Source organism: Grammomys surdaster, unplaced genomic scaffold, assembly GCF_004785775.1.
Source record: "Grammomys surdaster isolate TR1022 unplaced genomic scaffold, NIH_TR_1.0 189, whole genome shotgun sequence".
In the NCBI taxonomy this organism is placed as follows: domain Eukaryota; kingdom Metazoa; phylum Chordata; class Mammalia; order Rodentia; family Muridae; genus Grammomys; species Grammomys surdaster.
In genome coordinates, this window is record NW_021604634.1 from 6053244 (window position 1) to 6078694 (window position 25451).

The 25451-nt window shown below is 36.3% G+C and overlaps 1 protein-coding gene across 2 annotated transcripts in view; it reads left to right on the forward strand.

Moving 5' to 3' along the window:
* Neto1 (neuropilin and tolloid like 1) overlaps nucleotides 1-25451 on the forward strand; it is a 111249-nt gene that overhangs the window by 72632 nt on the left and 13166 nt on the right. For both annotated transcript variants that reach the window (XM_028768950.1, XM_028768951.1), the window contains one exon: nucleotides 10281-10509. In XM_028768950.1, the coding sequence (XP_028624783.1) occupies nucleotides 10281-10509 (229 nt within the window). The remainder of the gene's footprint in view (nucleotides 1-10280; nucleotides 10510-25451) is intronic.

Consider the following 25451-nt stretch of genomic DNA (forward strand, 5'->3'; position numbering starts at 1 on the left):
TCTATCTATCTATCTATCTATCTATCTATCTATCTATCTATCTATCTTACTCATGAAACTTACCTTTCTTCCAAACATGTAGCTACTGAGACTTGGGATGGAAGAAACCACAGTCCTGTTCACAGCTCTGATAGTTATAAGTCTCTTTGCCTCTGAGAAAATTTCTAAAAAATATTTTTGCTTTGTAACAATTTAGACACTGTTTTTCTTTTTGTTTTTTTCTGTTGCTTGCCACTTCAGTTCAAGGTTGGCTTAGACTATAGAGGGAGTGAGTTTACATAACTAGATTTGACCAGTTAGTGAGACACTATCTCAAAAACAAAGGCAAGCCTGTGGCAGGTCCTGGATTCAAGCGTTGATACTAGAAGATTTTTAAGAAATAACTGGTATTTGTAATATAAAGTCATAAACACTCACCTGGATGATCAGAGAGCTAAATTTATCTGATACACAATTTTTGGATTCTCAGGAAAGTGCTTGTTTTTCTTCACCTTTATGAATGAAAATCTTTTTTAAAAACCAACTTTCATGAACAGAAACTGTAAGCATAGCACCTTGCTGTCTTTAGCAGCACCATGTCACTTCCGTGTTAAAGTGGAGTATAAACACACACCTCCTTCTTCCAGATGGCAAATAAACTGTCTTTTGTATATTCCCAGAACAACAAAGCCTAGTGCACCTGCCTGTCACAGAATCTAGAAGTCTGTGACCCAACAGGATGCTTCCTACAGTGCTAAATTAAGATAGTTCTATTGTGACAGCCTTTTTCTGTTCAATTAGAGGCTGAGAAGACAGGAAGTGGAATTGAATGCTGTAGAGAAAATCAAGAAACAATGTTTACTGCCTTTGTGAGCTTCCTAGTTTTGTGGATATCCTAGTAATTATGAGTATGTACTCTCAAAGCATAAGTCAAGCTTGAAATGGGTCACTGTGACTATTTGTATGGTATCTCCTGACCCTACTGCAGTGCAGTACATGAGTTACTAAAGAGTTTACATAACAAGATTAAAATTTAAATATCCTACACGTTGTTCCTTAGCATTTGACAATTAGGAAATGTACCAATATCTTCTTTATTGATGTAGATGACCCCTTTAATTATGAGCATGATCTGCCAGTATCCCACCAAAAAAAAGAGAAGAAATACTTTTGGAAATCTATTCATGATGGGGCCATTTACAAATGGAATAGGCAGCGACAGGACAGAAGGAGCCTTTTTTGAGTTAACTATAGGATACCCACACACTTCTGTGAGCAGACTTTGTGCATGAGGATTCTAGAACAAGGCTGTAGAAAATGCACTAGTGTGTGTCCAGTTGTTGGTCTTATCTAGAAAATGGTCACCGTGGAGAATAATGCCAGATCATACCATGGTAAGAATTTAAACCTGAATTCCATGAGGGCTGAACTGTAGGTATTCATAAATACCCACATTAAGTGCTATGCTGCACCTGCAAAAATGAACCATTACCCATTCAACTCTGCCTGGGGGGATACACTCATGAGGTCCTACATTTTCTGAAGAGCTGTTGGCAGCTAATGGTTTCCAGAGGAGGATATTCCACTTTCTTCCGTTGTTGCTATTGCTATATTAACTATGGTCTAGTGAAATAGCTTATTACTTTTCTTCCTGCAAGCAACTTTAACTAAAGTTGATCCTTTAAAAAATTGCATGAATTTGGGAGACAGACTACTTGGGAAAAAGGCAATAAAAGTAAGAAGGGGATAAGACAGTGTAATGGAGGGATGAATAATACATTATATATCTATAAATTTATGACAATAGAAATTCTTACATATATTATTTAGAAAACTCATATAACATTTAAGCTAAACTGTATCTAGAAAGAGAGAGCATAAAGTCAATATTCCTCATCTATTTTGTTTTTGGAACTATACTTTGTCTATTTAAAATGAGAGCTAAATGTCTATTAATTCAATATACTTAGGGTTCTGTGATGGGGATCAAACAGTATTCCAGGGACAGAATGAGAGCAGAATTTGGCAGGGGTCTTGCATAATAATTACATTAAGCAATTTTTGGCTGACATCACATGAAAGTCTTGTTAAAATCCAAATCCCATAAATATGTGTTTGTGACTAGCTCAGGCATTTGTCTATCTACTAGCTGGACTGGAGCAAGGGCAATAATCTCAAAACTCCTGGGCCAGTCTGATATTACAGAGCCACTGTAATAAGAAAAAGGATCCAATTTACCCAAGGAGATAAGGGATAGAGTCAAAAGACTCACTAAACATGTGTCAAGGAGAGTCAATCATTGATGTTTGGGGGGGGAGAATAAAGATCTATCTTTTGATAGCTACATATAATTTTCTTATTTCAAATTAAAGTCATTTTTTGTACAAAAGCAAATTATTGTAAATTTGCTTATAGTCAAATCAACATGGAAAGATAAAAAATAAGTCAGTATTTCATTAAAAAATATCATGCTGTTTGTAAGATGACCTATGTGTAGGGTTGGGAGCTTATGAGACCTCCACAGTTTCCAGCCCCAGTTCTAACTTTGTAAGTGTATCAAAGAAACACATATCTGGTTACATTAAATTAAGTTATCTGGTAAAGGATGTTTGAGGGATACCAATGAAACTGTCATTCAGATCTCATTGAGCAAAGGGAAGTGTCTCAGCTGAGTCTGATCTACTCACACAGACCTTAAAAGCAGAGGTTTCTTTATTGGCTAAGAAGGTAGCCATGGAGTCAGGGGAGCAAAAGAACTTCCTCAGCATGAAGGTAGCCATGGAGTCAGAGGAAGAAGGGAACTTCCTCAGCATGAAGGTAGCCATGGGTATGAATAGTAGATGTTGGTCTTGTAATTTCAGATTCTGAAAAGATAATTAAATCTAAATCTGGAGTCCTTCTAATCTAGGGTTTGTTCAGTAATAAGCAGACGTACTAAATCTGATGACATTTTATACGTAACATTAGAAGGTAAATGCAATAGACTCTGGGTAATGATTAGAGTTGAAAACAGAAAAAGTATCCAGAGTTTTAGGGATTGAGTCTGCCTTCATTGTCTCAAATTATGAGAAGTATGAAAATTATTAGTAAATAATGTCCAATAGCCCTTGGTCCTGTGAAGACTTGATGCCCCAGTGTAAAGGAATGCTAGGGTGGTGTGGCGGGAGTGGGTAGGTGCGGGGGAGTACCCTCATAGAAGCAGGGTAACGGGGTGGGGTGGGATAGGGTATTTGTAGAAGAGAAACTGGGAAAGGGGATAACATTTGAAGTGTAAATAAAATATCTAATTAAAAAAATAAAATGAAATATTAGTTGTAGAATGTAAGAATCTAGAAGGCTATTCAAATGTTTTCCTATTTTTCTATAACTGTCTAAATAACACTTTAATATCTTTATACCAAGATTTGTTGTTGAGTGTTTATGTTTTAACATTTTAGAAAATAGTATTATTTCCCAAGTGAAGATTTTTCAAACTTCCAAATTCATGTTATATTCTATCTGATATAATCCTGACCTTTCCAGTCAAAAGCAGCAACCACGAAGCCCAAGATACATGCTTTTAGTCTGTGGTTCAAATATTAAGATGTCCAGTTGTCTTGAATTCATAAGTACCGTATGGCAGATCACAGATGACTAAGTATTTACTTATTGTTAATAACATTTTTTGAGACTCTAATAATTGCCTCAGTCCTTGCTTTTCATATCATTATGACACAAGGGGAGGAGTCTCTGAGCAGCTGGTATTAAATTTTCTTTGTAATAAATTGCTTAATAATGTCAGCTAAATTTACTTTCTTTACATATAAACACAGCACTGTCTTCCATATTGCTGCAATTTGGAAAATAGATACTAGCAGAAATGGCTTATATGTTCTGAAGTTACCCATGTCTTTTTCAATAAATCATCCTGTCAGTTCCAATCCTTTGTGATTGATTAAAAAGGAAAATGCATCAAAATGATTCACTGAGAAGAGATTTGGATCTGACTATTGCACTAGAGTTATATATTATTCTGTTGATCATTTCCCTTTGCCTTCCCTCACAGAGGGAGTAGAGAGACTTTTTCTTTCTTATTGTTTTTTGTTTGTTTGTTTGTTTGTTTCCTTGTTTGCTCCTTGAAATAAATCTTATTTTTGTAGCCATTATGTCACAAATCTTAAACACTGATTCCAGTTATAATGCTCATCTTAAAACTGTTTAAAATGAGGCTGCTTTATATTAAGGTGTTTGTATGATTAGAAATTCAGAATGCATATCTGGACTAAACCCAACCTTGTTCTATGAAAGTGAAAGTTTTTCAAAATAATTGAATGCATGGATACAGCAGATGTTCATTGTTTGCTTGATTTCTTGTTTTTATAATCATGCATGAGTGTGCGTGTGTGAGAGAGAGAGAGAGAGTGTGTGTGTGTGTGTGTGTGTGTGTGCTCACATAAGTACAGGTGCCCTTAGAAGGCAGAAGAGACTATTTAGATAGCCTAGAACTGGATATACCGGTGGTTTTGATACACCAGTGATAGGTGCTGGGAACTGAATTTGGATCTTTTCTGCAAATGCTGTAAGTGCTATCAATCACTGAACCATTTATTTTCAGACTTTGGTTTAACTTTAAAGGAAAATATAATTATATAAAATATCTACTATATTGCATTTAAGATATACACTTAAAACTTTTAGATGTCCAAGGAGTTAAAAACCCTCAAGTATTATTTTTATAATTAAAATTATTCCTTTTCTTCTCCTCTTGAATATACAAACAGCTAAATTTATTCTCAGAAAATAAACAAAATTACAAGGGATTTGGACCAATATTTATGGGAGGCTGTTGGCAGTTGCCCTCCAATGTCACAAAGGTATTTCTGAAATTTTCACAGAGATGTTATATGACAGAGACTGTAGCTAGTGAAAGAAAATTTTGACCAGAATGTTTTGAAAGAAATTAAGCTTATATATGAACAGCTCCCATTATTGTGAACCAAACGCCTTTCTCCTACACTTCATTTCCCTATTAAGTACAAACATAGAGGTTCAAAATAATCATAAATGCTTCATATGTGTTCATGAAAAGTCCAGTAAAGGCAGTGGTTTAGTTCTTCCATTAAACAGGTCTCTGTGGCTGAGGGGAGCCTTTGAGATACAGAACCTTCTGAGATGCTAGACATTGCCCACCACTGCTCATCATGAACACATGACAGTCAATAACTACAGGGATAAGGCAGACACAGTACATACGGTCAGCTTGCCCAAGTATGCAATCTGATTTTCTAACTACACCACCCCTAAAAAATTAAGTAGTAGCCCTAGATTTATTGTATGTGTCTTTTTAAAATAGTAATTTATTTCAAAGGACAGATTTATTATCTGAGGTTCATTGATACCTTCATCAACAGGTTTCTGAACTTCTTTAGGAAAATGGAAAGAGTTAACTTTATGAGGCTTCCACAGCCCCCTTTTTCATTTGTTAATGTTAGTTTTCCTTGAGGTGATAAATTTCCCTTTGGAATTTATGACCTATAAACATTTCTAAAAGTTTTCCATAAGACTGCATAAGTTGCAATGAAGGTACTGAGCAGGCTGGTGTCAAGCAGATTTAAAGTCTAAACCTATACAGAGACAAAACTATAAAAGTGACAGTGCCTGTGTTACTTCAAAAAATAAAAAGAAAATACATAACTTTCCTGAATCCCAGTTCTCTTTGTCTTTAACAGTTCTTGCACAAATCTGCTTATTGGGGAATTTAAATCCAGCAACATGGCTGCTGCACTAGCAAGGGATCACATAGGTCTGTTTGATCCAGTTGGAAAAATCATTAACTGCTCTGGCTGGAATACAGACATTCCCGTAGTACACACCTTTAATCTTTAACAATGAAGGTAAAGTTAATTTGTGGAAGAAAGCAGCCATGTTTGAAAGTGATGTCTAGTTGAGGGACAGACAATCAGAGAAAGATTTGACAGAATAAGTCTGAGATAAGATACAACCAACTCTCATGAGTACAAACAGGACAGAGAGACTACTTAAAAGCAGTACAGGGAGAGAAAAAGATGATGGTATGTGTGTGTCAGTTTTACTGGGACAGTTTTACCGAGACAGAGAAAACAATCTAGCCACAGGTGAAGAAAAAATGAGCCAGAGAATGAGAAGGAGCCAGAAGATTAGATTATATTTCCAAAGTTAATATGAGGCTAAGTAGAACAATTCAGTCAGAAGCCAAGAGAAGCTGAATTGAATTAGTAAGCTAGGAAGATTAGATTTTCTGAAGGCTAGAAGCTTCCAGGACTAGGACAAGGAATAGCTAAGCCCAGAGGGTGGAGGGGAAATGCTCTGGACTTAGCCCAGACTGTTTGTTCACACAGATAGGGTATGACTCTATGCCTCATTACTCCATTTGAAGAAATAAAAGTGACATTTGCATCTCTTGTTGCTCAGGGAACTGCACAAAATAATTTGGGTTTGAGTGACTCCTTTCTAATAATAATAAAATAGTATTCCAATCTGTGTTTCTGCTTGCAGTATAAGGAGCTGGAAAAGTGCTTAGACATATTATGTCACAACATATTTGGACTTGAAAAGGTCAAAGGAAAAGCTTATTTTCCTTCTTGATTCAGTTAGTCATTTTCTTTCAGCATTTTTCTTTTTGTGGGTGTAGGTATTTTGTTGTTAAACTTTATAAAACTACTGATATCCATGGTCATTTTGTGTTGTATTTCAAAAAGTAGACTGTGCTGTGTCATGTATTTTTGTGAATGCATCTCATGCTGGTAAAACTGTGTATTTCTCTCTTGAGAAACTGATAAACTATGCTGATAAACTATGCTAGGGATATTGTGGAGTATTTTAGAATATACATGTATTCTAAATATTTATCATTTTTGTTATCTTACAAAAATTGGCAGATTCTCATTTAGCTTTTCTAGGACTTTCAGATGGATGACTTTTATTCAGGAGGTAGGAAAGGAACATGATGAAAGGAGTCTAAAAGACAGAGCTTATGATTCTTATTTCAGGAACTCACCTTGAATTGATTATTTTTCTTAAGTAAGTTATGGTTTTACTCCTTGCTCCAGCTTCCTAATAAAGGTCATCTGAAAAATGTCTTATTTTAAACAAGCATTTTAAAATGCTTTTTAAACTCACATGTGAGCATGAGAAAGACATAGTGTTAAACATAGCAAAAATTGGCACATTTAACATTTTTCAGGTTTATCTTTTTTATAATTTTACTTATTGTTTAAATTTTTCACAGGCATAGATGTTACTTGATCACATCTATGCCTCTTATCCACTCTAACTGGCACTAAGACACTGGCACACCCGCTCAACTTCATATCTTTCTTATAGTTTGCTTCCTTATTTATTTATTTATTTATTTATTTATTTATTTCAACCTCAAAAGTTCAATTTATGATGCATATATGTGAATGGACATTGGGTCACCTCTGAGGTGTAAGAGTGGCCACATTCTACATGCCTAAAGAAGAATGATTATTCCTTCCCCCAGAGGCCATCAATAGCATCTCAGCAAGGGCTGAGTCTTGAGAGTCCTACCTCCCTGTATCCATAATGTATTATAATTGAGTTGATCTTTCGTAGATCTATAAGCAACTACTGCTGTTGTGAGTCCATGTATCCAGTATCCACATCTTGTGGAGAACACCATTTCACATTCCTCCCCTCCACCCTCCATCTCTGCACTCTTTCCTTCCTCTGTAATGCTTCCTGAACCTGGAGCAGGGTAGATGAATAGTAAATCAACTGAGCACTTGCAGAAACATTCAGTACCCTGGACAGCAATCTATTAATGAGTTGTCTGTCCTTTATCCATAGCAATAAGAAGCTTCTTTGCCCAAGGTTGGAGCCCCACAGATCTACTTTGTTGCATGAAAAGAGTAAAACTCCAGTTCTCCTTAGTGGATCAATTCCATTCACCTGCTCATATTTCTCTGTGTCTTCTCAAAGTTATATCAGGGTAACCTGGTATAAGCCATCACAGGTCATTTCTACCTCACACAGGCCTACAACATATTGTCGTACACTTTATATACTTTGGATATATGTCATAGTTTGTTTTGATATTTATGTTAAATAATAATTACCACTGACAGTAGAATGTGTGCATAATTATTATCTATAGCACCTAAAACTACATTGGATTTATGGATAGCCAATAAATATATGACGAACATTGAACAAATGAAGTTAATAAAGAAAATGGTAGTTCTAGTTAGTTAAGCCGATAGGAAGTACCACAGAGACAGTAACTTAACATATGTTAAATGTGAATAGAGCATGGAGGCTCTAATGGGAAATGCTGCTCCTAGTGTTCGGGAGTCAGTCAAGTGGGAGGCTGTTTCTTTGGAATATAATAACGGAACTAGACCTTGACCCATCCAGCAGAAGTTACAACAGACAGCAGGGACCACTTCCTTCAAATGAAAGCCTGCTGCTGAAGAATAAAGTTTGGGGTGTTGGAGACAAAAAAAATTGGGAAGGGAGGGCAGGGGAGAGGAAGAAAGGGAAGGAGAGGGCAAGGGATAGGAGAGCAGAGAAGGGGAGAGTAGAGGGGAGAAGGGGAGAGAAGGGAAAGTAAAGGGAATAGAAGGGAAGGGAAGGGGAGAAGAGGGAGGGAAGGGGAGGGGAGGAGAGGGAAGACCTTTGCCAGAGCAAGATTTGTCAATGATTTTACTTTGCCTCACGTGAGGATTTGGGTTAAAGATATGGGATCATTGATTTTGTACTTAAACATGTTAATTTTCCCTGAGTTGGGAATTGAGCCACATTGCAGAAACTGAACCTGACAGACATACAGGCTATTGAGGAGATTGTTAAAATATACTATTTAATGGGCCAGGACATATAATTAACTTGTAAGAGAAGCTATAGAGACCAATGCTTATTTTATAATAACATTGAAGATATTTAATATATTATTTAGATGAAATACTAAAATTTTAAAGAGGATAGACATTTGGAGATCTGGGAAAAGTTTTCTCATTTATTTTCTAGATTTTGAAATAATAAATTTTGAGAAAATGGTTGTAGAAAGGCAAAAGTAAACTTAAAATAAATGTAAACCATTAGTTTGTGGGCATGCTAGATGAAGTAAATAAAATTTAAAGAAAATAGCCTATATATGTGCATGATTAGAAACTAAAATATTCACAAACACTCAATGTGTCAAAGGAGACCAGGCTTATTCAGATATCATTCTTCTTCCATTTTCACTGATCTGTTTCACTTACTTTTACTTTATGTTATTTCTCTAGTTTCACATTATATGTTGCTGTAATGATTAAATGAATACATATTTTCAGTGCCTCATGCCATTGCTTACTATTGTTTGCACAATGCATCATTATGGCTGCGACCAACTAAAAGGCCAGGCTGTGGCTGTTGCTGATCCGATGGATGAATGAACGAAAGAGTTCTTGTAGTCTGATTCTTGCTGGAATCCATCACTTATGGTTCTGAATACACATCGGCAGAGAATCAGAGTATGTCCTTTCATCAAGAACAAGTGTGTTAGAAGCAGGGTGTTCTTGAGGAAGGAGGCCTCATATCTCACTTGTAGTTTATACTCCATGGGCCTAAGTGGTCACCTCTGAGGACAGTAACATGAGAGTCGAAAGACTGTTGGGAGCGTTAAAGATGAATTGGTGGTCACAGTACATTGTATTCATTAAATGCTAATTTAAATGTTATTTGGGTACATTTAGTGAAGTGATCTGATTTTAAGTGTGATAAAATACAATGATTGGTCCTTTTAAAAAGTGTTTAATATACTCCACCTCAAAGCTGAACACCTGCAATCTAAACAGATTGAAATCAAAAGCTGTTTTTCAGTATCAGTTTTGTTTTCCTTTAGTTTTAATGCAAATCATTCTTTCATAGAACTTTTTTTTTCCAAAACAAAGCAACCAGGGCATTAGAACAATAGGCCATAAAGAAGAATTTAAAGTCACTTCCATAACCAAAGCAAAACAGTGTATAAGTTTTGAGAGTTAATAGCTGATTTCAGATGCATCATGGGATAACATCAGGATCGGGGGGAGGGGCAGAGAAAACTTAGCTAAAGGAAGTGGTGCATTTACTTTTTTCTTTTTTAAAGCGGCATAATAACAGTTGAAAAAAATATTAAAGGTAATTTGCTTTGCACTAGTTCGTCTGCCTGCAGCCCACAAGGGGAAATAACGGAGCTGATTGCAATCAAGGCTGTCTTGTGAGACCGAACAAAAAAGAAGGAAACCCTAGCTCTGCTCTACATCTTTAAATGAACAGTTTGTTTCGTCTTTGTTTTACAGATTTACTTACGTTTCTTGGACTATGAGATGCAGAATTCAAATGAGTGCAAAAGGAACTTTGTGGCGGTCTATGATGGAAGTAGCTCCGTGGAGGATTTGAAGGCCAAGTTCTGCAGCACTGTGGCTAATGACGTCATGCTGCGCACAGGCCTTGGAGTGATCCGCATGTGGGCAGATGAGGGCAGCCGCAACAGCAGGTTTCAGATGCTCTTCACATCTTTTCAAGAACGTAAGATTCCCCCAGTTGACTGTTTGTCCTTCAGAAGTGTCCAGGGCTGCAAAACTCCTCAGCTGCTAATGGGGTTTTCTTCATGCATCCTGCGCACAGCAGGGTGTTTCCCTAATAAGCTCTAAGTGAGGTTCTTTCCCCCTCATTTTGATGCAGTGACAAGTGAGGGTTACATATTACAATCTGAGTACTTATCTCCATATATGCATCATAGTCTTTCCGAAGCTAGTGCAAGCTATTCTGTTGGGAAATGGTGGGTTTTGTTTGTTTTTGGGTTTAATTCTTCCCAAGTGTATGGAGGTAATACTGCAGCTTCTGATGAAGCTTGAGTTTAAATATCGTTTTTCAAAAGTGCATAAAATATGTGACTTGTTAGTTTTCATAAGTTTCTCTTTCAGTCTGCTTTAAACTGAACAGGCTTGCTACTGTGGGGTGACAATTAAAATAATGGGAGAGAGAATTGTGTGGGAAGACAGAGAATTAGGAAAAACTTCAGAAGATGTCTTAAGTGAAAGAATGATATTTAAAGTTACTGTAAAGGACAGAAATTGGTTTTGTTTTTTCCCCACTTTGGAAATTCCAGTTTAATAAGTAATGAGGTGTATGAGCAGATATATTAGGATATTCTTAAAGAACTGGCTACTTCATGGTTCACAAAAATAAACAAATAAAAAATTCCCAAGAAATTCAGCTTTAGAGGGTAAGAACCTTATACTTTCAAGCTATGCATTTTTGCTTAAATAGAAACAAACAAAAAGATTTGGAATCTACTACGGCACCTTATTGTGAACAGCACAGAGAGGCAAGATTTTTAAGTTCTGAATTGCTAAAAAAATTAGGTAACTATTTTATAAGACACACAAATTCCTCTCTGATGACCCAGCTGGGGCAATCTGTGGCACCAGAATCCTTGAATGACGCTTGATCTTTGTAAATAGTACCATGGACTTTAAGTGAGTTAGATATCCTGCCCAGATGTGGGTTGTTTGTACATGTTGAAATCTCTGTCTTCCTCTCAGGACTTGATTAAATGCTGGAGATCTTGGATCTTTAATTCATTCAGGTATTTAAAAAAGTTCATTCTATAGTTCCTACACTATACTACAAAGAAATTCTTATTGAAAATTATGGTGACTTATGGTTCACAGATCAATCATATTTAGTGCAGTTTGCCTTTGATAAGAGGCTTCTGTAGATTCTGTCATTAAAGTATTAATTACAATTTACATGTGTTGTGGAATACAGTTAATAGGAGATTTATCATCTTAGTTATTTTATTCTCAATTATTTTTGGTATATTTTATTTATATAACACATGATATTTGCCATATGTAACATGATATTTTGAGGTACATATGTATTACAGAACTGTTATACCTAGTCAGTTATGATGAATTTTTCTCTGGCAGAATGCCAAGGAATGAATAATAAGTGTTCTCACTGAGGAGCGAAAAATTTCAGGTGATTATATTGATGGACTAGAATTAACTATGGCATTGTGTGATGACTTTATTATTTTCAGTTATTTTTAAAGGGTTCTGTGATATGTGTGCATGAACTGTGGGGAGGCAGAGGACAACATTGTGGAGTTAGTTCTTTCCTTTGAAGGATCAAACTTAGATTACCGGACTTATGTGGCATGTGCATTTTTAGATGCTCAGCCATATAACCTGACCCCTGTTTGGATGACTTTTTTTAATACTCTTTTCAATTTAGAATCATAACCTACTGAGGTCACCCAATTTAACTGTCAAAAATATGGAATCGCAAACTACCATGCTATCTCTTAAGTACCATGAAAGATCTGCAATTTTTATATACTGCTCTGTAAAATATAATACAGATAAATGAAAACTATACTACTCAATTTAAACTATGATTTAAAGTTTTATTCTACTCAGTGCAATATGAGAGAATAACTCCATTTTATGAGGGAAGCACACTCAGCTGTGTAATTAAAGGACTTGTGGAAAGATATCAGGTATGTGAGATGCTGCATTGATCAAAATGAAAACCTCATTATTTAACCCTTGGCATTTTTGTATGGAAAATGATCCACTATAAACCTCAATAGTATGTGAGGTAGAAGGAAACTGCAGCTGACATGTAAGATCCCTTTTCCTCTAAAATGAATTATTAAATTCTATGTGTACCTATACATCTGCATACATATAAGAAATGGTACATTATGTCATGCTATGTACCTATTATATATGTATAGTTGAGAGAAAATGTAATATTTCAGTGTCTGTGAATGTGTGAGATACTGAAGTCATTTAGTGAGTAGCTATGTCAATTAACAATTGATAGGATACAGGATGCTCCTTCAACATGCAAATGAAGGTCTACCCAACCCTTCCACAGTCTTGGGATGAGTTTTATAATGACAGGTCCTGAGATTGTTATGCTCATTTGCAATAAGCTTTTGCTAAATGATTTTTGTGTGATTTGGTTTTTCTTGTATATTATACTGGATATGCTCTGTTGTTAAACAAAATATGTTCAATTGGTCAATTGAAAGTTGGATGATTTCTATTAATCCTTCAAATTCCATTTGTTAAAAATCTAATAACCAATGTGAAGCCCTTGTAAAATGATTAGATTTCAAAGACAGTCACTCTTGGATGGGATTGTGCTCCACAGACAGTATCATCAGAAACTTATTCAATCCCTCCTCCTGTGAAGACACAATGGAGTAGTTTTACCTATCACCTGATTGTGCTCACACACTGAATGTATGGTATGCAGTCTTGGACTTTTTGGATTCTAGAACTATACAAAACCAATGCCTCTTTCTTTTAAATAACCCAGTAGCTTGTATTTTACAATAACATCATACATAGATTAAATATTGCTAAAGATTTTTTGCCATGGTGCTTTGCTTTCCTTCATTGACTATTGTTGTTCAGAATTCAGCTTGTGATCTGAAGAGGGAAGTCATTATGTAATGAACTGAGTGTGCATGTTGCTTTATTCTTTGGAACTATGCTCTACTAGGTAAGGTATGGGAAATATGAGATAATAAAACATGGACTTTAGTTTGAAATGGTGACATAGAACAACTTTGAGGTCTCTATATAGGCACCAAGGTGTTTCACTGAAGAAGCTTCCAGTTCCCTTACCTAATGTGGCTTTATGCAACATTAATTTTGGCAGATAATTTAGAATTGCACTGTGAATGATGGTGAGATATATATATATATATATATATATATATATATATATATATGTGTGTGTGTGTGTGTGTGTGTGTGTGTGTGTGTGTAGTGTGTGTTATCTTGTTTTCTGTTTCTAATAACACAATATGTGTAGACTGAATATACCATAAAGAAGAGAGGAAAATTTAGGCTTTAAAATAATTAATGTGCAGAGTTTATGCCTGTTCTCATAATGGATGATTTCCTGGCAGTGTCCAAAGTGGCACAAGGCATCACACGCCATGAAATGATATATCTGTACCTGCGCATTTGTCAGTAGTTACACACATGTGGACACATGTGTATATGTATATGTATGTGTGATTATGTACGTGATGCTCTTTGTGTGTACTGTCTCTCTCCTGATTTATGGAAGCTCCAGCAGTCAATGTCTAGACTCCATAGAGATGATTTTTTCATCATAATCTACTCCCAAAGACTCCATTTCTACCATCTATCAAGAATAAATATATCACATTTTTTGAATCCATTCCTCAGTTGAAGGACATCTGGGTTCTTTCCAGCTCCTGGATATTATAAATAAGGCTGCTATGAACATAGTTGAGCATATGTCCTTGCTATATGTTCGAGCATCTTCTGGGTATATGCCTAGGAGTGGTATAGCTGGATCCTCAGGTAATGCTATGTCCAATTTTCTGAGGAACCACCACACTGATTTCCAAAGTGGTTGCACCATCTTGCAGTATATTTACACAATGGAGTATTATTCAGCTATTAAAAACAATGAATTCGAGAGTTTCCTAGGTAAATGGATGGAAATAGAAATCATCATCCTGAGTGAAGTAAGCCAGTCACAAAAGAACACACATGGTATTCACTCACTGATTATTGGATATTAGCCCAGAACCTTGAAATGCCCAAGATGCAACTCACAGGCCACATGAAGCTCATAAAAAAGGAAGACCAAGTGGGGGTGATTCGATCTTCTTAGAAGGAGCAACAAAATACTCAAGGGAGCAAATATGGATACAAAGTGAGGGACGGAAACTGAAGGAGGGGCCATTTGAAGACCTTTCCACCTGAGTATCCATCCCATGTGCAGTCACCAAAGGTAGATGCTGATGTGGAAGTCAGGAAGTGCATGCTGATAAGAGCCTGATATGGATGTCTCCTCAGAGGCCTTCAAGAGCCTGACATATTCAGAGGCAGATGCTCACAACTAGCCATTGAACTGATCACGGGGTTCTCAATGGAGGAGTTAGAGTGAGGACTGAAGGAGCTGAAAGAGTTTGTGGCACCATGAGGAGAGCAACAATACCAACCAACCACAGCTCCCAGGGTCTAAACCACCAGCCTGGGAGCACTTAGGGAGGGATCCAGGGCTTCAGCTGAATAGTAAGAGTGGAGGGCCCTGCTGGGCATAGGTGGAAGATGAGATCCTTGATCTCATGAAGCCTGGACGCCCCAGGGGGTGGGAATTTTGAGGGTGGGAAAGTGGGAGTAGGGGGGATAGGTAGGGGTTACATCCACAGAGAAGAAGGAGGAAGGGTAAGGGGGTTCCCTGGTGGGTGGGGATGGGGTAAGGGGACAACATATGAAATGTAAATAAAATATCCAATAAAAAAAAGAATAAATATATCTCCATCTTCTAACTACACCACCATAAAAACTAAACACCAGCATATGTAGACAAATAGTATTCAAATAGGAGCCATAGATATATAGATAGTTTTAAATCATAAAATAGATAATATAATTATATGCTCAAAGCAAATGTATACCTAAAAACATATATTAGTATTTGATGTTGTTGATGTATGGTCAGTTCATCAGAGGTTGATGAAAATAGGTGACCACTAGGGTCTTGTCAGCAGACTTTTACATGATTTTCAAACCTGATTTGATTATTTTGCCCCATCGTGTCCAAATTCTGGCTGCATATCACACTCATATGTTAAAACCAGAGTGTATAGAATGTTAGCATTATATTACTATCAGACATACATAAAATAAAAGTGAACACATCCTATAGGATCTAACAATATGGTGGCTGAGACATACCAGTATATACATTTTAAGTCATCAAACTTTTATCTCTTCTCATCTGAATTAGTTGCAATAAATGGGGGAAATGTGTTTATCATGAGGATATAGGCTCATTGTTGTATCAGCAGATGTTTAGCTTGCACAAGCCCATTAGAAACTTATTACAAAGTCTGTCTTGCATGATCATATCTGCCACAGAAAGAATACTAGTTAACAGTAGATGTAAGATCTCAGAAGTGGAAAAGGATTTTTCCCACAGTGAAGGCTGGAAAATCACCGTCTATGTAGTTGGCTTCATGGGGCAGAAGAAACAAACAAAACAACACAAGTCTCTTCAGTCCTTCTCACTCTTACAGAGACATTGTCAGAATTGTGGCATGTGCTGCTGTTTATGACAGATGAACACTTTATAAAGGTAGGCATACCCTGAACAAAAGCTATACAGTGGCCCCGAAGTCTAGTTATTTAACAAGAAAAAAAAGGACCTCTGTACTACTAGGGAAAATAATTCTGAGTTATTCTTAAATAGAATTATTAGTGAGAGATTGTGTTTTATCTTACAGAATTATGTTAAAGTTTTTTTTAATAATACAGCTTAATATATTTATATCACTTTCCATAGTTATTGACTTTATTCTGAAGAGCCATGCATTGGAAAAAATTACACATAGCAAAATTTATCTTTAAGTACATTTATGCATATCCAATTATGGCACACATAATTATTTTTTATTTATTTTTTTTTTATTTTTTACATATTTATTTATTGTTAATTGAATTTCAGTATGGGAATGCTGGAGACAGTGGTAAATTACACTTATTCAGATCGAATCAATGGCTACCTTTCCCAAGCTACTCTGGTCTGGGTTTTGTGCATGAATTCAGCAATGAAGATGGGTAGACCCCATCAGACTGTACAATTTTTGCTTATGGAGAGCTGTTTACTGTTCTGCTAGCATGCACAGCTACTGCACAATAAATTATCAAGTCTTGATTGATGAGCAAGAAATGTGCATTATAAATAGATATGCAAGTAAGAGTTATTTTTAAAGACTGAACACTTTAAGGTCATATGGAAATTATTTACAATAATTTGCTCAAATGACATGGTACCTTGTAGTTTCATGTCAACTTATAAAGACAAGCCAAAATAGTAGGTTTATTTAGTATTAAAATTGCAAATGTTATTCTTTGTTTTTCAAGAGACCTTTGAAGAATCATTCTTAGATATGTTAAAAAATTTTCCCAGAGTACGAAGACAACATATAATGTCCATGATACAGCAGTACCTAGAATTAGTTTCTGATATTTCTGACATGAGTGATGCTAAATTTGTATTTTATAGCAAAGTTTTTCCTCAAGGTGTGTATCGTTAATCAAATAGTTATAAGGTGATAAAAAGGGAAGGCCATCTTGGAAGCCCTGACCTAACCAGGTAATACTGTGAATGAAAATGAAACTTAATTTGGTAATATAGCTTACACCAGAGGAGCCAGTTGAACTGGTAGCTGGCTCCTTAGGGCATCAGACATTGCATACCAAAGAATATCTGGCCACCAACAAGAAGGAAAAAAAAAAGAATTGAGACAGACAACTCCAAGAATCTGAATTCCACATAGACTAAAAACACAGAAGGAGGACCCTTGGCACAACGTTGGTCATAGCTACAGCTGAAGTGTGCATTGCAACTTGTGTGGTGACCTTTTGATTGGCTTCCAACACGTAGAGATTATGTGAAAATAAGTGGATGATGTTTAAAGATTCTGGTAATTTGTTAACTGATACTGTCATCTCATTGTGCAGGTCTCTTTTAGACCACCATATTGTTGAGATTTAATGGGGACAACTTTCTTGTCACAGCAGATATCCTAGTCTGGACTGAGATGTAGGAGTGAGGCCAGGCACCTTTTGATCAGTTGTGCTCTGCATTTTGAACAATTGTGTTCTCCATCTGCTGGAAAAAGATGCTCTTTTGATGATTTATGAGAACTACACTTAACTGTGTATATCAGGATAAACATTTGATTGTAGATATAAGCTATACTGTTATATAAACTTCATTAAGATATTTAATCAATAATAACATTCTTTTTCTGGAAAGATAATGCCCGATACAAGGATCAACCTTGGATAATTACTGAAACCCAAAGGGACTATATTCAGTTTGTGTTTCACCAAGTAGCTTTTATGATTTAAAGAAAGAAATACCATCAGTTATGAGTATTCAAATTGTAAATTGATGTCTCGGTGAGTTAGATCTCCAGATCTCACCGTTATAAATTGCGGGTTAAAAGTAGATTAAAAGCACTTTATTAATGTAGGAAATATTTACTTATGTATGTCCTACACTAACATAAATATCAGATGGCATAGATTTAAATATCAACAGTACACAAAATATGCTGAGAAAATTGTTGGATATATGTCATATTTTGGCAAGTGTTCCTAAAATAGATGCAAAATACAATGTGGGTAATAAACTTCACTATATTTATGTGCTTAGTATTTAATATTTGTATTGATGAAAAACTATTATATCTAAAACGCAAAGAAAATATGAGTGACTGAACAGCTAGCTGGATAAATTTTTTCACCCTATAAGAAGTAGGAATTGAAGAAGGCACTAAAAAAAAGATGATGATTGTATTAGAAATGAGAAAAAAATGTAGCAGTTAATCATAAAGTAGTCTATGTGCTTTCCCATAAAGCTCCCTTCTCTATGAGAAATGAGTCTATATATAGATGCAAGAGAAGAGTATGCATTCAGTATGACATTTGCTTTTCATCCATTAGGGTAGAAAACAAAGAAAATGGTTTGGAGTTGGTAAAATGTGGTGAAAGCTTTTATCTTTCTCTTAGGAAGAAAGGTGTCTTAGGGACAGTTCAACACCATGCATTAAAACATGCATCATTACATTGTAAAGTGCTTTTTAATCCTGAATAGTTTATAAAATAGAAAATCATATGCTTAAAAAAATGAGGACTTGAGCTGAAAGACAGTTCAGTGTTGTAGAGCTCATAGGGTTTGGCTAAGGATCCGAGTACCTTTCCCAACATACGCTGCCAGGATGATCACAACTGCACAACCAGTCCTGGATGACAACTGTGCAACCAAGCTCCAATAAGTCCAATAACCCTTATGAATTCCACAGGCCACAAGCACCTGCATTCCCATGTGCATACACACACAAACACAGTTAAAAATAAATGTAAATATTTTTTAAAGTTAAACAAATAATATACATGAAAGATTCTTTTAACTGTTTGTTTGAAGGGAGCCGTTGCTGGCTTGAAACTCTACATAGACCAAGCAGACCAAGATGGCCTCAAACTCATAGGGATCTGCCTGCTTCTGCTCTCAAGTCTGGGATTAAAAGCTTGTGAGACCATTGCTAACCCAAATTGATGTTCTTAAGTGGAATAGTTAAATGTTTCTTGGAATGCATTTGTGTTTTTTATTAGAATAACATTATAGTGGAGAATTGTATCAAAGTATATTAAACATGGGATGCTAAAACAGTTAACAGAAAGTATCTACACTATATACAAGTTCTTGTAAATAAAATAAATAGATAAATATGTAACATAAAATGTCCATTATATATATGGTACATATACATATAAGATAATAGAATTCAGTTTTTACTAGTCATTTTATGGTTTTTTTTTGCCTTTTTTTACTTGGAATATGTATTGTTCTAGTGAAACAGTAAAAGCTAGAGATAAGGCTTTCTGAAGGGATCAATTACATGTAAGTAAATAAGATTACCCACATTGTATTTTATGGTAGAATCATTGCTATTCATTTATGATATCAGAAACAGTTAATTAGCATGGCTTATGCTACTGGTTAAAAAAATCCTATTGCTCCATTGTGCCTTGGGTATAGGTATTATGAATCTATCACAGTGGAATCCACCACTTAACCTCCCAATGTATGCTCAGCTGATAATTGAATTGTGTGTGACAATCTTCAATGGGTAAATCCTGTTTTACAGTGTAGTTGAGCTAGTGTTTTGCTGCTGTTGTTTTGTTTATTGTTGTTTTGCCAACTACACAAAGTAGAGTCATCTGGGGGAAAGGAAATTTAATTGCCCAATTGCTTCAGTCCGCTAGGCAAGTCTCGCCGAATTTTCATGATTAATGACGAGTGTGGGAAGACCCTGTCTGCTGTGTTTAGTGGAATCCCTGGGCAGAAAGTCCTGAGGAGAGTAAGAGAGCAAGTTGAAAAAATCCTGCAGAGCAAGCCAATGTGCACTCTCCCTCCATGGTCTTTGCCTCAGTTCCTGAGGCCAGGATTCTGACTTAAGTTCCTGCCCTGACTTCTCAGTGATCAACTGTGATAGGGTCATGAATGTCAAATAAATCTTTTCCTCCCTAAGTTGCTTTTGGTTCTGGTGTTCATCACAATAACAAGGAAATCAAACTACAACATCCCTCTGATATACCAATGGTGATTTCCTGTCACGTGCCACTACATCCCAGAGATCATTTTAATGTTTTCAAAGATGAAAAAATAATTTAAAAGACTGGCACATTTCACAGAAAATTTGGATACATGATGATCAAATTAACCTAGTCCAAAATTGTCTTCTTTTAATGTATGAGCTGTCACTGCTGCAACAAAAATTCCATTTTTGCAAACTAAATAAATTTATTTTGTTATATTTCTGATGTCAGAGTTTTAAGGGTGGTTTGATTAGGCTAATACTATAAGACTGTGGTCTTATTGTCTCCTGAGACTCCTGATAAGAGTATCTCTCCTCATCAGTTTCAGTTTTACAGCTGTGTTTCTCAGACCTCTTTCACTAGCAGCAGGATGCACTTTGTTCCTTTTGCTTTGTTATAACATCCTGTGTCTCAAATTGAGCCCACCTAAATAACCCAGAATCAGATCCTTTACTTGAAATTACTAATCTCATGGCATTTGTGAATTCTCTTTTGACATGTAAAGTAACATTCACAAGTTCTGCTAATCATCACATGGACAAATTCAGAAACTACTTTTAATTTAATATATTTTTAAAATCACTTTTCCTATTATCTTTCTTCACTTCAAACCCTCTCACTTCATCCTTAACTTCTCTCAAATTGATGGCCTCTTTTTCTTTTGTTATTATTGCTGAGAAAGGGTTGTAGCATGTTAGAATGTTGCTAGTTATGTTACTACATGTGAATTATTTCAGTTTGATTTTTATATAACTGAGGCATTCCTTGCTGAAATGTGATAGTGGAAATGACTTGAAGGCTGTGTGTATCAATGTCTACTATCTCTGTTGTATCTAAACACATGCCAATTTTTTTAATAAATTATGAGCATGTATTTCTTTTCTGTATAAAGAAACTATCTTTTAAATTGAGTAATTTAATATTTACAAAACAACAGTGAAGCATCATAAGGATATAATTTTGGCAAGTAGGCATGTGTTGATAATATCAAAATTAGTGTTAGGTGATTTCAGGATTTTAGGAAAATAAATCTCTCGTCAGCCATTTACAAAGGGTTTGTTATTGAAATAAAAGCTGTAATGACATGATGAATATTTAATACCATATCCTAATATGAGCTAGTTAATTGTACTACTTTATTATGAGGAGTGACTGGACTAGCCCAGAGTACACTTTCCAGGATATGGGACCAATAATGGAGAACAGGTAAAAGTCTTACAAATGATTCCTCCAAATGCAGGGATGCAGGGAAAACGATATAAAATTGGGTAATCTGAATGTTTCTAACCTTCTCTCCCTCCACCCGTCCATTCCACTTTGTCATTCCTTCTTTTCAAATATTTGCTCCATTTCAATTGTACCATAAAAAAATAAGAGCCAAAACTCTTTAATATTTAATACTTATTTTTAATGTGCTCATATGACTGAGTCATCTAACTTGAGACACCCAGAATTTTCTATATCCATATATACATAGAATAATATTCTATTATATACTAACCAGTTCCTTCAGTTTGGAGGACAAAACAATTGCTTTCATTGAATTCAACTTAGTTTCAGTTTGTAGTCTTTAAAGATCTTCCTTTGCACACTGTAGAGTAATATAGACCAGGGAGATGTAGGGCTGCAAAAGTATGAGTGGGACTTAAAGCAATGAGGCCACGTGGCATCTTAGGTTCTTTGTAATCATACGAATTAATTGCTTTGGTTGCTATTTTACAGCCATTGTAGTGTATATTTGCCAGTAAAGATCCACACTATCTGTTTCCATATGGAGATGGAAGATTGTTATCTTGAACTGTCAGCATTTGAAGTGGTCCAGTCACAAGCTCCAGGCAATGTGTTCTGTTAAGCTTGGCTCAAGTCTCTGTTTACTGCAGGTTCTTCTGTTGGAACTTGAAATGTTCAGCTCCAAAGCCAAATATTGTACCTTTGTAAGAACAATGTGTCTAAACTAACTAGTGGCTGCAGGCACACATAAATCGTCACAGAATAAACTCTGTACCAAATGTGCAGGGCCTAATAATAACTGCAGTGCAAAGCAATCTAACATCCTCCTCATTATATTGTGATGTCTAATTGCACACAATGAATAAATCATCATGCAGCTGAGTCAGAGCAGACATAATGAAGGTAGGAAAACTTACAATAGTTCCTTGGAGTGAAAACTAGAGTAGGTGTTTTGTGATGTTCACATCATCAGAGAGGCAAGAAATTATCTCTGCCTATGGAATTAAACATGTACATGAAATTATGTCTTTCATTCCTGAACACAAAATTCAAGAGTAGGATGCTGTAATTTAATGACAGCTTTGGAGACGAATCTAATAATTCTGTGAGACCGAATAGAATTTTGCAAGCAGAATTTTGTATATCACATAGACTCAGAAATACAATTTTTTCCTAAGACTGAATGCTTTTGTGGAAAATCATGTCAGAACAGACAGTTTTGGAAACATTGTTTTGTTTTGTTTTTCAAAATGAATGGAAAAAAGATAAAACACATGAAGATGCATAAATCAATATCTGGGATCAATTTGGGAAACACTTTTCAGTAACATGACATTTTTTCTAACTTCGAAATCTAAGGGACTGTTTTAGTTTAAAATATGATAGTAGGAAAAATCTATTTGAGGGGGAAAATTGTGGTGTCAATGTTGATGGATAGATATGTATTTAACTTTAAGAAAACTTTGGTGTGCGTGTATGTGTCATGCATGTGTGAGGGTATACATCCCTGTATTACCATGGAGGCCAGAAACAGTGGGTCAGAGGCACAGAAACAGGAGTAAAATGTGTTTAAGGGAAATACAATTAACTAAGTACAATTAGTTGTGCTTAATTGCTAAGTCATTTCTCCAGACTTATATTTTATAATTTTTACCATTCTTGCCCAATAACTACAGTACCATCATGACAAATGCCTAGTAGCATTATACAATATATTTTACATCTGGTTTTTATGTCTAAAATATATACTTTACTATTATTTATAATTGCTGGGTTTGATGATCTAGTGTTATTCCCCATCACTAATACCAAAATAAAAAGTGAAATTCATTAGAAGCTGAAACCATTGTCATATTCTTTATTAATTATTCCATTCATTTACATCTCAAATGATATCCCCTTCCTGGTTACCCCTCAACAAGCCCCCATCTCACATTTGCCCTCTCCCCCTCCCATTTGCCTGTATGAGAGTTCTTCTCCACCAACTCAACCTCTCTCGCCCCACTGCTCCTTCATCCCCCTATACTGGGGCATCAAACCTCCACCAGACCAAAAATGTCCCCTCCCACTGATGTCAGACAAGGCCATCCTCTGCTACATATGTATCTGGAGCCATGGATCCCTCCCTGGCATCTCATACTCATTGTATTGATTGAAGAATCTGTACTCAGTGAGGTCTGAAAATGAGGATACATTAAGCAAGCAGAAACTAGTTCCTGTCATGCCTGAGGGGATGGCTTATTGGATTAGAATGCTTGCAATGAATGTGAGAGGACCTGATTTCAAGTCCACAGCACTCAATGTAACAAAAAAGGTATGCATATGAACATCTGTAATCCCAATACTGACAGGTGAATCCTGGGAATTTGGCTGCTGAAATAGCCTAGACAAAAATTATGACCTTTATGTTTAGTGTGAAACCCTATTCCAAAAATTAAATGGAGAGAAACAGAAGCCACCTAACACCTCTTCTGGACACTTCACTTGCAAGTATGGCTGAGAGTGCACTCAAGCAAGAATGTGTGCGTGCACACACACTCACCCCAAAACACCACACCACCATCACAAACGAAAGTAGTAACATGGCCTTAGGTTCTGATATAAGGAGGTGTTAAAACAGCATATTGACAAAGGTAGTTGGAGGATGCAAGCTTATGCTTTATGTGAGAGCACCATGGCTCATGCAGTGGGGAGGGATAGAGACTTGTCACTGGGAGTATGCTGAGGTATGTGGATTCTGGAGGAACAAGTTAAACAGAGAAGATGAAGGTGGGAAACACTGAGTATTAAATTGTTTAAGGACTTTGTAATCTAACCTTTTGGGAAGGATTTGGAGCTTTGTCAACAGAAGAAATGCTATTGGGTTTCCAATCACAAGATTCCTGTTGTACCCATGGACTCCATGTAGACCTATGGTTTTGATGTCTGGCACACTGAGAGAAATGGAGATTGTAACAGAAGCTTGGCATTCACACAGAGATATGAAGAGAAGTAAAACAAGCTGCCTAACATCCTCATTTGGCTTCTGCAGTTCCAGGTATTGAAGTCAGGGACAAGACCTTACTGGAGCTGGAGCACACAAGTGAACGCCCCCCCCCAACACACACACACACACACACACACACACACACACACACACACACACATCCCACAGCCAAAGCAAACACAAGTTAGGGCAGTTGCAGAAGTTCATAGATACAAGGGTTACTCAGGGAGTTTAGGCTGAATGGCTGAGGGACAAGAGCATCTCTCCTAAGGGACAGGAAGTATAGATGGTTATTGTTTTTGAGGCTAGGATGAAATGGGTTGTTGCCCTAGATTTTTTTCAGTATGATCATTAATTGTGTAATTGAAAAGCTGCCAATTTTCTGGTGGAGAGGTTAGGATGTGTTAAGAATAGGGCTAAGCGTAGGGTCAAAATACACAAATAGGATTGACTGCTTCCTTTTCCTGTTTACATATACTTTTCTCCCTCTCCCTTTCCTTGTTGTTCTAAGACTTCAAGTACTGTAATGGAAAAGATGTAAGTAGAGAGAATATCCTTCTGTTCCTTGTCTTAGAGGTCTGTGTTAGTTCTTTAGGGTTGCCATAGTCAGCCTTCATTACATTGAGATACATTCCTTCCCCTAGTCTTCAGAGCTTTTGTCATGATGGGATGCAGGACTGAGTCAAAGTCTTTTTCTACATTAACTAAGATGTACATGAAATGTATTTCTTTAAGTCTGCTTTGGGCCTATATTACCTTTATTGAGTTTTATATATTAATTCATTCTTACATCCTGGAATGAAGGCAACTTGTTCATGGTGTTTGATGTTTGATACGTTCTTGAATTCTGTTTTCAAGCATTTCTGTAACTTTTTCATCTTGTTCACCACGAAAATTGCTCCCCCTTCTCTCTTTCTCCCTCTCTTCCTCTCCCTCTCCCTCTCCCTCTCCCTCTCCCTCTCCCTCTCCCTCTCCCCTTCCCCTCCCGCTCCCCCTTCCCCGCCCTCTCCACCTCCTCTCCCCCTTTGTGTGTGTGTGTGTGTGTGTGTGTGTGTGTGTGTGTGTGTGTGTGT